Here is a 13647-nt window from a genome sequence, read left to right on the forward strand (position 1 = left end):
ACTATACTAGAGAGAGGTTATGGCGAGCTGGCTTGATTGCGTCCCCTGAATGCCTGAGATGTTGTCGGGAGGTTGGCACTTTCCTGCATACAGTATGGTCCTGTGGAGCACTGGAGAGATTCTGGACAGGTGTTTGGGACTGTTTGGCTGAAGTGTTGGGTTGGGAGCTCCCCCGTACGCCGCAGCTGGGCCTTCTCCATGTAATGGAACACGTGGGAGGTAACCTCTATAAACGGCATTTACTGCTCCTCGGCCTTACCGTGGCCAAGAGAGATGTGGCTAGAGCCTGGAAAGACCCCAGGGCCCCCCGGTGGAAGTGTGGAAAAAGGGCTTGGATTACTATATGGGGCTGGAGCGTCCAGTATTTGAGGCCCGAGGCTGCCCCAGGAAACACTACAAAATTTGGAAGAGAAAGGCAGACTACAGGGGGCTGTGGCTGGAGCCGCCAGCGCAATGTGATTTGGATGCAGGACAGATGCGCTTAGATCCTGGGTGAGGGAGAGTATACATTAATTGTTTCATAATTGTTTTCTTTCTTAGGCCTGTGTGGACATCGTGTGAGGGGATAGGGTGGGATCCGGGAGGGAGTAGTTAGTGGGGGGATAGGGGGGTGGGAGAGTTGTGGTAATAATGCTTCATTGAATTATTGTATTGATTGCTATTCAGTGCCTTTTGCCTATATGCTCACGGCTCCTCCGGTGCTCAGAGTACCGTAGTTTTCTTTTAATCTCTCTCAAGGAAAACAATAAGATTTCGTTCTGAAAAAAAAAAATTATAATTATTAAATAGCGTTGATACCTGGTGCATACCCACTATTGGGGATGGGGGAAAGAATCAAGATATGAATGTATAGTTGAGAAGCACCTATATGCTTGATTTTGTGGTTTGTCATCCCAACCAAGCAACTCTGAGACTCATACTATCCACTGGATAGGACCTCTCTTCTAGTTGCTGTCTCGGCTGCTACCAGCTTATGCAGGATCATCTCAAGGCAATTGTTCCTCATCAGAGTTAGTACTTATTATCTTGACCTGGGGTCTGTGAGTCTCAAATGGGGTCCTTGTGATCTTCATCGCGGGGCCTTGGTGCCACTTTCTCCCTGCTGTTCGATCATTGTGCCTGGCACTCACGTCCTCCTCCCCTTGGGGGTCCCCGAGATGTCTGCAGCCTTGTGAGGTCTAGTGGAAGAGCAAAACTTTGGAGTCGATTATCAGTTGTTTATTGGCTTTACTGGAACGCAAAAAGGAAAGCGGTATAGAACAATCTTTGTCCTCTGTAGCAATCTGTGTTATGCTCTGGCCGGAAAGGATTCCCATGAAGGCCTCCGCCTCAGTCCAGCACCGACTAGCAATACAGCTGCAAATGACACTGATTGCACCACCTACCCAAAAGCAGGACTTGTGCATGCTTTTCCAGGTTAATCCTTGTATATGAGAAAATTCAGAAGGTTTGAAATCTGTGGGCACTTAGTGTATCTACCAGAAAGAGTGTCACAGCTGAGGTACATTGGACTTCAACAAATACTGTGACTTTGCAGTTTCTGCATTGTTTTCTGTATTGACAGTGATTTTATCTTTTACACTTGGACTGTCCTCCTGTGGGCTTACACAGTCTTAATAACGCAACCTGAAGATCACACTGCTGCAGAGCAAGGGACCAATAAGGCCTTGCGTCCAGTAGGCAGAAATCAATCAATCAGTCAATCAGGGAATTCTAAGTGCGCTAATCACCAGTGAGGGTCTCAAGGCGCTGGGGTGGGTGGGGTGTTGGGGGACAGCTCCGGTCTGTCAAAGAGCCACGTCTTGAGGGTCGTCCTGAAGATGTGCAGGGTGGGGGTGCTTCTGATGTTGATCGGGAGCTCGTTCCAGGTCGTGGCCTGATGTAGGAGGTTTTTCCACTCGTTCTTGCTCTGGGGATGCGCGGGGGTCAGTGAGGGCGAGGTCGGCAGATCGGAGGTTTCTCTTGGGTACGTGGAAGGAGATTGCTGCGGAATCCGGATTGGGAGGGGTCGAGGATGGAGTTGCCTTCGATGAATTTCGTTAGTTGGATGATGACGGCTTTCTCAGTGTCTGGCCGCTAAAAATCATACCACCTCCCCAAACCTTGTCAAACAGCTGCTTTTTGACACTGAGCAATTGTGCTAAGCATGGCAAGTGAGATTGCCATTTTGCTAATTGACTGTGGCTTAGACCAATTTGAATCTAAATGGTATTTTTAATGATGAAAAGTAAAATTCATTTGATTTTTAAAAAGTCAGAGTCTGGGAACGAAGTTTCAGTTCATTAAAATGTAGTTAAAGTTAATTTGTTCGACTTTTTTCTAATGACTGTGGAAAATAAACATTTACTTATTTAAATGCTTCCTATCCCAATCTTACGGATATAGGAAAATTGAACAATTCCAGGAATGAACTTTCTTTAGATCGCCAAGTGCTTGCTCCTATGGAAGGGATGTGTAAAACCGTGGATGCTTTTGTGCAAGCTCTCAAATGTCAATCTACAAATCTGGAGATGTAGGCTACTGTAGGACAAGAATTGGCTAATAATTTATGGCCAGCTTAGTTATCCTATCAGAATCCCCAGGGTTGTAAGTGCAATGTGGACTGAATTTAGATATTTGAAAAATATACCTAGTATTTAACAGATCTCTTAGAATGTGTGTTAGACAATATATTGAAATGTCAGCTGTAGTATTGATCATAGTTAGCTGACACCTGATGAGCCAAACTGTTAAACTTGCTCTCGAGAGCTAGCAGAATGATGAGTATTAATTCTCCTCAAAAGTCAGAAATAAGGTATGGATAAACTATCTATCCTTCAAACTGTATCTACTGGCATTGAGAGTAACTTGGGACTAGATGTGCTGAGAATGAATTCAGTAAAAGGGGTCATAATTTGCCTTCCTTTTACCAAAACAGTAAACACGAAATGCCTAGGCAATAGTCCCCCTGGAGGCTGGGCGAATACTAATAGAACGAAAAGTAGAGCTCCTAAAGGAGTAATGTGAAAAGAATGTATACTTGGTATAGGTGGTTGGTAGCCAAAATCCAACCACTAGCAGCAATAAAAGGCACATAGAAGTATAGAGCATTGGTGGCCTGCCAAGTTGGGCGGTGCACCCGCCCCAAACAGCTGGTAAAAAATCTGGGTGTGTGGGTGGATTCCACCCTTAGCTTTCAGACACAAACAAAGAAAGTAGCTGGGTCATGTTTTGGCATTTTACGGGGGCTCAAACTAGTGCTTGGGTTTTTTGACCCGGCACTGAGGCAAGTGATTATCCAGGCATCTATTTTGTCTAGATTAGACTACGCCAACTCACTCTACTTGGGAGCTAACAAAGCAGAAGTCACAAGATTGCAAATGGTCCAGAACACTGCTGCTAGAGCCTTGCTAGGTTTGCCCAGGACATGCTCCACTTCCACTACTATTCGTCGGCTACATTGGCTGACTGTAGCTAAATGCATTGAGTTTTGCTTGTCCTTTAAAATCCTAAATCTGCCTTCCCCAGATATCCTAGCTAATCTGCTCACACCCTACATACCTTCCCGCCAACTTCGATCCACGGGCCAGCATTTGGCGGTTGTTCCACGGGCGAGGAGGGTTCGTGCTGGTGGTCGCACCTTTTGGGTATTGGCAGCCAGACTCTGGAATGCGCTCCCCATTGCTATTCGTAGTATGGATAACTACCTGGCCTTTCGTAAGGCAACCAAAACGCACCTCTTTCCCAGTAGATCGTTGTTTGTTGTCTATTGTTTTGCTGTTTTCTGTTCAGCGCTGGGATGCCCTTTTGGTAGGGCAGCTGTGCCCTATATAAAACCGCATAGCATAGCATATATGAATGTGTGTGTGTGTGTGTGTGTGTGTGTGTGTACATATGTATGGTTATGTGTGTCTGTATATGTGCGTGAATATGTGTGTATATTTTCCTGTCTCGCTTGGCATGCCAAAGAAAGCTGGCGCTCCAGATAGCGTGTTGTTATTAAAATCCTTTATTCCATCTGATTCAGAAACATTGACAAGTTTCGGCTTCAACATGCGCTTCTCAAACTGTTTAAGCCCAACCACCTCATCAAAAACATATACACCATTCATCATTATAATTAAAGAAATACTGTCATGTACCTCTCCTTCCTATCAATGGTGCAAGACCGATCCTAAATTGACTTCAAACAATTAATAATATTTAGAAATAAAATCAAAATGATTCAGGGAGGTGTTACAGCACTCCGTGAATAAATACACAAAGATTATAAACAATTTCCAAGCTCTGCAGTCTTCAATCAATGATTTACATTTTGCAGACATGTTCAAGCATATAAATATCCCCACCACATTAATTTTGTTTATCACCTTTGTCAGCAACGTCCCTTTTGCATGAAACATGCAAGTGATAAACTCCAAGAGGGATGTGTTTTATGGTTGTTTTTTTTTCTGGGAGAACGGAGGTTATGCTCGTTTTTCATGTAAAGAGCTAAACCACTCCTCTGACATACTCAGATTCTGGAGTCGCAGGAAGTCTACACATCCCAGCTTAGTTCCTCAATATAAACCAGTGGCGGTCGGCACTGGGTAGGTCTAGTTAGGATTGTGTTTCTATAAGAGATGCATTTTGTGTTGCTAATAATGTTGGTGCCGTTTGACTACTCGCCCCAAAATGTTCCAAAGAAGTGTTACTTAATGATTAGATTGCAGTTGGAAAGTTTTGGGGTGATCCATCAAGCGGGGGCCTAGAAAAAAGGGGATCCCGAAGCACGTTTCAATGCAGTAATGGCTTTCGACTCCCTGTAGTGGTCATTCTTGAGGGCGACCCTAAATAAATTGGACATACCCTGAGGCTTTCGAGACCTCATCATGCTAAGGTCTGAGGGTCATGATCAACTCACTGATGCCTTTCCCTGTCTCCAGAGGCACTCATTTAGGATGCCCTCTGTCCTCTTAGCTTTTTAATATAGCCCTGGATCCCCTGATCTGACATTTACAAGAAAGCCATTTGCACAGAGGGCTACACTTTCGCAGAGGCCCACTCTTTGCATCTGTACAAGCCGATGATATCCTTTGGTTTGCAAAAGACCCCACCCCCCCACACACACGCACCTTCCCCCATCATCCAAGAAATAATACGATACAGTGCCTTTTTTGGTCTCTCTATAAATTGGAGCAAGTCTGAGCTATTTACACTCCCGGACGCCACTGTTCCCTGTACTCCGGAATATCCCGATCGTGGTGTGATGACTCCCCTAACTATCTTAATATTATACTTCGCAGACAGTAGGAAGAGGTGATACGCTAAAACTGTGGTCCTGCAGTTGACAAACCTTCTATTCAGCTTGACAGATGGATCTGGCTACCCCTTTCCATTGCAGGGTGAATTGCCATCATTGAGATGATTGTGCTCCCACGCTTCCTTAATCTGTTCTTAAACAACCAGATTGTATTAACTACCTCCTTCTTTTCCACCTTACACAGCCTTCTGGCCCGCCTCATATGGATGGGCCACTGCCCCAGAACAAAACGCGAGACGCTGACCCTACTGTATGTCAAAGGTGGTTTTGGTGTGTCGGATCTCCGATTGTACTATCTAGTGGCACAGTGCCTCTTTACCTTCTACTGGTACCACTGGAACGCCAGAAGCCATACCTGAAGCCGAAGCATGTCCAGGCAGAACAGCTTCCGCTGTCCTTGATTCTACCCCAGGGACTGCCATGCGAACCCTCAGGTATTCAAACACTCTGACATTCTGTGTGTGGTCCAAACTCTACAAGTACTGATCTCTTGTATTCTCCAGACATCCCCCTCAAAAACAATCCATGGCTACCTGTGACACAGGAGACACTAGTACAGGGCACACTTTCAACTCGCCACCTACTCACCATGGACGACCTCTTTATAAACAGCAAAGTGGACTACACATCGCATTTGAGGCCGCTGGGGTCACCTCTTCTGTGGACAAATTTGTCTGTCTCTTCAGCACTTTTCGTGAAAAATTAACCTCAAAGTCAACAACTGGAAGTTCATCCTTTTAAAGTTGCGAGTAAGTGCTCAATGTAAACCATTTCCTTCTGCATTTGTCGAAGAGTTCACAATGCAGTATAAAACCTGACTCTGGGTATTGGGGCAGAACAGTCTTGGGCTGACCGAGGAACTGATTGTCTGCTCGAATCTCAAAACTGTCAAACCAATGCTTTTTCTTTTAAAATAAAAACGACTTGAATGTATGCACAACTGATAATACTGTACTCACAATAAATTATTTACAAGATTTTAGTTGGGATTACAAATTGGAACCTTTCCTTTAGTGTGAATATTTTCTGCTTCTATTATTGGGGAGATACCTACTGGAAATGTGCACACCAGCATTCTCTCTTTCTTAAAAACCAGCAGTGGTCCTATATGGATGTATTGGAAAATGTGAAGCTTTTCACAATCAAAATCTTAAATCTACAGGCTTTGTCAAGTCAATCACAATGTAAAAATATAAGCCTACTCCATTTATTTATTAATATATCAAGCCTGTTGGCTTTAACTTGAACATAAACATGAACATTTTGTCACTGTATCGACACCCATCAGTCAATCTGGGCAGCGTCAAAGCATAAATTGACATGAACATTAACTTATCCTTCTCGGCTCACCAAGCATTTGCTTTAGCCCATCAAAACCAGATGCATATACCAAACCCCCTCCCATTGCATTGGTAGAGAGTTTACAACGTAAATCCCATTCCTAGTTTATTCACCAAGCAGTTCAACATGTAAAGCCCCTGCCTATAGTGTTTGCCATGGAGTTTATAGTGTGAAACCCCTTCCTATTAGAAGAGATCACAATGTAAAGTCACTCTGTTTTGTTTTTGGCAAGCAGTTAAATGTACAAAAAAGCTTCCTATAATATTTGTCCGAGTGCACAATGTTAAACCCCTTTATACTATATTAGCAGGCAGGGTGATTGCATGTCACCATGTAAAGCGCCTTCCTATTGTACTTGACCTCAGGTCTGCATTACCAATGCCCCGGCCATTTATGGGCAATAGAACTACTTAGGCAGACCTAACACAACTGTTTTTCAATTAAATACTTGTAGAGAGGATCAATGTGCGGGGGCTGAGTCATAGTACCTGTCTTAGTACAATTTTCTACAGATCTCTTTTGGTGGTCACATAGCTGCACTTTCAAGTTGGGTCTAAAAAACAGTGAAATCGCACCCACTCACTCCCAAAAAAACACATACACAAAAACATGAAGGGGGCGGGGGGTAACCAAAACCCCTACATACTACTATAATTTGTGGGAATCCATGTCAGAAAGTACTTGTCTACAGGCTTTATCAAAGTATAATAATCAATCCATTGAGGTCTATTATATTAGCACAATGAATAATTCAGGCCTACCACCTTTGTTATTTTATTTATAATAAACAGATCCTACTATAGCATCTGACAAATATTTTTCAAGTGAATGAATTTGGTCTTGAGCCTTGATTATTGGCTTTTCATCAACAGTTTTGAGCATAGTCTGTTCAATATAAGCAATCTTTTTAATCAGAAGCACACAACTTCTACACAATCATATATAGTAGACGGAATTCTCAACATGGGAGGAGCCAAAGCCTCTCGCTTAGTAGTGTTTCTTAAAGATGTTTTCTGTTGATCACTTAAGGTTAGGCAACAGCTGTGCTGTGAAGCTAGAGCTAAGAAGTGTTCATTACCTCAAAAAGCCTAAAAGGTGCAAGTATATAACATTTGAACTGCATAAATGTTTCCCAACATGCCTTGTAAACAGGCAGCTACAATGTGAGTATCCACGATCATTTTAATAAATGACCTTTAGATAATGTTCAAAACCTGGGATTAATTTAACTTCCATTTATAGAGACTTCAACTTGCCTTGTGTGCTATATCCCTATCAGATATTTACTGCGAAATGAAAGCTAGTTTGTTTCAATAGCCAAGGATTATCATGAAAGACGTGAGAGAATGACTTAATAATCAATCTTTGTGACTTTAACAGTTGTCAATACACTTTAGCCACAGACATATCCAACATTAATTGGCCAAGCCAGTGGGTCTAATCACGTTTCAGAAGTGTTGCAAGACCTTTTGGCTTTGCCAATGTTGTTCTGCACGATTGCGTCACCATGTAAGGGCACATATGTGTAATTCTCCTACTGCGACACCAGCATGATGACGCAGGCGTCCCCATGATTGCCACTGCCAGATACAAAAAAAAAAACTCCAAGGTGTAAATTCCAAGGTTGTAACGGGGTGAGGCAACTATGGAGAGGGCGATGGGGAACTACATTCTGGAGAGTGATGTAAGTAGCAATGGAGATGCTAAAAAAAAAAAAGGCAAAGCTGGACATGAGGAGCAATGCACAAGCTCTGGGGTGGACATTGAATGTGAGATAAAAGCTGCAACCGAGGTGAGGATGTAGCCAAACGGCTAGGGTGGTCGATCTCAAATCTGGGGAACTGGGTTTGAGTCACGGCAATGACTCTCAAAATCCTGTGATTCTGGGCAAATCACAAAGGGCAATATGTAGGTAAATACTATTTACCGATTCTAAAATACCGAATTTTACCGATTCGGTATTTCAGAATCGGTAAATGGTATGTAGGTATTGATTCGGATATTTTTCCGAATCGGTAAAATTCGGTAATTACCGATTCGGTAATTCCCATTCATTCAGGCCCATAGAAATGAACGGGAAATAGGGGGTAGATTTACAAGGGTGGCAGGGTGTCACATTGACACCCTGTTGCACCCCTGCATGGGTGCACATGTAGCACACATACATGCCCTGTATGTCTGCCCCATGGCACTTTTGGAAAAGCACAAATTTGCTTTTTCAAAGGTTTTCGATATTTACCACCAACTTTTAGTTGGTGGTAAATACCGAATCCTTAACTCAGAAATGCACTCACTTGAGTGCTCCCTACATTAACCCCTTGGCCGCGGCGGTAATTCCGGGTGCTCTGTGCTTGTGACGGAGTGGTTCCGTCATGGCCCGCCCACTTAATAGAATGCGCCGCGCAGGCGCGAAATTGATGCCGCGCAGGCCCGGCGGCCAGGCTGTGAGGGAGTGGTTCCGTCACCTGCATGGATGTGGTTAAGGATTCAGTAATTTACCGAATGGGTATTTTAAGGAATCGGTAATTTACTGATTCCTTAAATTACCGATTCGGTCAATTTCCGAATCCTAAAATTTGGCCCCTACATCTCAAATGCCCAATACCGGTCGGTAACTGCCGAAATTCGGTATTTTCGGCTGTTACCGACCGGTATTGGGCTACCTACATCTGGCCCTAAATCTCTTAATCTCACTGTGCCGAACAAAACACAAAATAAATGTGTTCTGTGTAAGTAACTGGTGCTCATGTAAAGCGCTCTGATACTCGATACCTTTGGGTCAAGTTTGCGCTAAATAAAACTCCGGAGGGAAAAATTGTTTGGGGGAAGACTGCAAGAAAACAAATGCACTCCCATGGAGTACAAAAAGGTAATTCTTTAGTGTGGTGCTGCAGTAGGATACAAGTCTTCCAATCCAAAGAAAGGTAAAGAAGCTGTACTCCACATGAGGTACAAACAAAAGAAGATTAAGGAAAGCCATTAAGTAATGTGCAGGTATATGAGATTGGCAATAAAGGCAACAGTGGTGAGTAGTAGGCTGACCCATGCCGTCTCTAAGTATAAAAATTGTCTGCAATAGGTCTTCTACAGCAAGCAGCTAAAAGCTGTCTGATGGCTGAGACCTACAGAGAACCTGCTGCACTGCTATAAAACTGCCGATATGAAACAAGCCAAAGATTACGTGAAGGGAAGCGGTTTGGAATGAGGTTTGTTTGGGTGTTTCATAGTTTTACAGTCACTGGTTAAATTTGCTTGTGCACTTTCACTTTTGTATGCATGTGGAAAGTAATTGATATATTCATTTGTTCTGTTCCCTGTAAGATTATTTAGGCAAGAGAAATGCCAAGCAAAATGTACAAATATGTTTGCACCTTACTCCCTCCAAGGTTTACTAATGTATGGTGCACAACAGTGGACTCTTTGAGTTGCAGAGGCAGAACATGTAAATCATAATGAAACTTTGTCCAATCTTGTGCTAAGGGGACGCTGGCCCAAAACTATAAATTGTATATGGCGTAATACAATGCTTACAAAATTCAAAATATTCAATTTGTATACAACATTGATTACACAATTGGATCTCAACTGCTCACTGTATATTTCTCATTATAGGAATACAGTCACGTTCCCGAGGGTATTCAAAAGGCCCAAGAAGCAAATCTTTGTTGGTGGATGTGTTCATACACCAGTTTGGGTGGCTTATTCAACATAGGCTGAATATGGGGTAATGGTGACAAGTGCACACACATGCAGACATGGGGGGGGGGCAATAAGTACATTGGTGAAAGGAATCAGTGAGCAAATAACCATGATAAAACATACATGCCTTATCACTAAGAGGCAAAGGCAGTAGCATTGTGTATTACACATTCCACATGCCCTTACATAACTTAATAATTTCCTATGGTTTCAGGTATCTGGTAACACATCTTATGGGCGCTGATCTCAACAACATTGTGAAATGTCAGAAGTTGACAGATGACCATGTGCAGTTCCTTATCTACCAGATCCTTAGGGGCTTAAAGGTATGACAGGTGAATTGTTACTCATGCATAATCTCCACTGTAATATATATTGGTTTATGTATGTCCCTGATACCTTTGTTACGTTGGATGGTTCCGTTTTGTGTGGTCCGGGTCTGAGATATAGTTGGCCTTCATATGTGCTTGTAATAGGTACCTATTAATAATCAGGCATTCAGGGGTTCGCTTTTTCATAAAAAGCTTCCCCAAAAGAGACCGTTACCTTAAGTTGTTTGCAGTTCATACCAGTACAAGTATTCGCTCCTTCTAAAATACCCTTTAACCATGTGTTACCAAACACCAACTCTTTTTTTTTTTAACTACTCCTGATGATTCACTTTTTTAATATTTTTTTCCAATTTCTATTTATTAAACTTCGTTTGCCTTTGAAAGTGGGCTTGAATCCATGCAAAGTGTAGGTGAAAATCCATGATGTAGGTAGCAGTCACACGCCAACATAACCCCTGCTCACCCCCTTGGTAGCTTGGCACGAGCAGTGAGGCTAAACTCGGAGGCAATTTGGAAAGCATTTGCGCCAGCGCACAACAGCAACAACATCCTAGACACACCACAAAAGGAACTCCATACAAAGTTATATGAAAATAACTTTTGTATTGTCAAAACCACATCAGATAAAAATCACACATGTACATTGTGCCAACTGGCACGGGCAACATTCATAAGGGATTATTTATAGGACAGGGCCACATGGGCCACTGTCATAATCAACACTTTTAGAAATAACACTTTAGAACTCAGAATAAGTATAGCACAAAATAAGTTGTAAATCACATCCAGTAAGTACTGGGAACAGGTAAGTACCACCTACGCAACCCTAAACACCTTAGGAGAATGTCACGCAGGGGACCAGAACCTTACTAGGACCACCTGTATTAAAAAGAACAACCACCTAAGAATAAAATACATTTAGGGGTATAAACAAGAACACATTACCCATGATGCATGAAACACATTCAGAGGAGTAGAAAAGGAAAACACATGATGCCTAAAAACATTCAGCGGTGTTCAGAACAAAGCACATGATGCAATAAAATACATTCAGAGGTACAGCGCAAGAAGACACATGATGCCTAAAACATTCAGAGGTGCAGCGCAGGGAAAGAAAGACACATGATGCATAAAAACATTCAGAGGTGTAAAATCAAGGAAGACACATAATGCATTAAAAACATTCAGAGGTGCCCCAACCCAAATCAATAGCGCAAAAACACACAGTAGACAATTACCATCCTAAACATAGCAGGTAACCACATTGCGCAAAACTTACATACCAGCCCCCACCCAATAAAGGGACTAAAAGAGCCCTGTGTCCAGAATGTCAGGGCGCGCTACCATGCAGCGCCAGTCAGGGGTGCGCCACTGGCGCAAAACCTAAATGTAGCAGGTGCCCACTACTTGCTGTGCACCTGAGGACATCCCAAAACCTAAACGGTGCAGCTGCCCACTAATTACTGGGCAGCTGGGGAACTTCAAACCTGCGCCAGGGCCCACATTGACTGACCCTTAGGCGCAAATGCGCCACTGCTGGAGCCACACAGGCTCTGAACTACGCCCTTGGAGCCACACAGGCTCTTAAACAAAATAGGCTCCATGGAGCCCTCAGGTTCTCAAAACAACGGTGCCCCCTAGAGCCTCCGTGGCTCTAAACACAAAAGGGCCCTCGAGCCTCGCTGGGCTCGGTCTCACTGAAAAATGCGGGCCGGAGCCTCTCAGGGCTCTACACACGTTGGGGCGACCCACTGCCAACCGGGGCCGCCCTTGAAGCCCTCATGGCTTCCCACTGACCATGAGCGCGAGCTCGCGCTACCGGGGGGGGGGGGCGGACACCGACAATGTGTCCCGGCGCCCCTCCCTTTCCTCTGCCCCACTCATCGGTTTACTGGTGAGCGGCGGCTCTCCTCACTCGGGGCTCCCTCAGCACACGGGAGCCCCAGCAGCCGGCCACGCTCCTTCTCTCGGGGCTCCCTCTCGGTCACGGGAGCCCCGCAATGGCCGCCATCTTCTTCCTCCCTCACCGGGCGCTGGCCAATCCCAGCGCGGCTAGTCGGTGCGCGCTGCACCAACCACAGCGCGTCCTTCAGGGCGAGCCTCCCGCGGCCCGCCAATCACAGCGCGGCATTTGCTGAGGGGGGCTCGTCGCTCTGACCAATCAGGGCTCCGCTCCTTCGGTTCTCGGCGATTTCAAGCCCCGGGCAGCGGCGGTGAATGGGAATCAAATGCCGGGTGGGCTCCGGCTCCAAATAATTAAATAAAAACGGGGTGGCACCCGTAAATGAACTAAATAAACAAAAATAAAAGCGCTACCAAGCGCTAGAGGACCAACAACGTCCCAGTGGAAATTAAAGCGCTCTCAGGCGCTTAGTGCAGGGATAAAGCGCTCCCAGCGCTAAAGGCAATAATAAAGCAAGTAAAAAGTCCTTCAGCAGTCCAGGACCTCAGCCGTCCAGGAGTAAGAGAGGGAGCAGCATAGCCCCCCAGCAGGAAAAGTCCATCAGGTGTCCAGGGGCTGGGCAGGGCCCAGGGATTCCCCGAGCCCAAGCAGCAGCATGCCCCTGGCAGATTCAAGTTAGAAACAAGAACCTTTTGGAAGGGGACACAGCCCCTTCTTATACACAGAAAAGTCTTTGAAGTCTTTGTGCAGGCAGTGTGAGAACCAGCTAGAACTGGTTATAGGGAAGTCCTGTCAGTATCAGGGACAGAGGTGACAGTCGCCCCGCGGGGAGGTGGAGCCAGCATTGTGGCAGGCAGGCACAGCCTCATTCACCCTCAGGTGCTATCTCCACCCACTTCCTTGGCAGCAGATGCTGCCTTTCATCCACGGGCTGACTCAGACAACCTGCTGGGGGCTCTGCAGCCACTGTCACACTCAAACCAGACTGTCAATCCACAAGCAGGCCCAGGCACTCTGGGCCAGGCTCACCAGCCAATCACACGCCAGGCACAAACTACACAAATATGCCAACTTCTCAAAGTGGCACTTCT

General features: G+C 44.8%; 1 protein-coding gene across 2 annotated transcripts in view; it reads left to right on the forward strand.

The window, feature by feature from the left end:
• Positions 1 to 13647, forward strand: part of LOC144755433 (mitogen-activated protein kinase 14) — a 519324-nt gene that overhangs the window by 199521 nt on the left and 306156 nt on the right. For both annotated transcript variants that reach the window (XM_078644343.1, XM_078644344.1), the window contains exon 4: positions 10536 to 10647. In XM_078644343.1, coding sequence (XP_078500469.1) covers positions 10536 to 10647 — 112 coding nt within the window. The remainder of the gene's footprint in view (positions 1 to 10535; positions 10648 to 13647) is intronic.

This window comes from Lissotriton helveticus, chromosome 5_1, assembly GCF_964261635.1.
Source record: "Lissotriton helveticus chromosome 5_1, aLisHel1.1, whole genome shotgun sequence".
Classification (NCBI taxonomy): domain Eukaryota; kingdom Metazoa; phylum Chordata; class Amphibia; order Caudata; family Salamandridae; genus Lissotriton; species Lissotriton helveticus.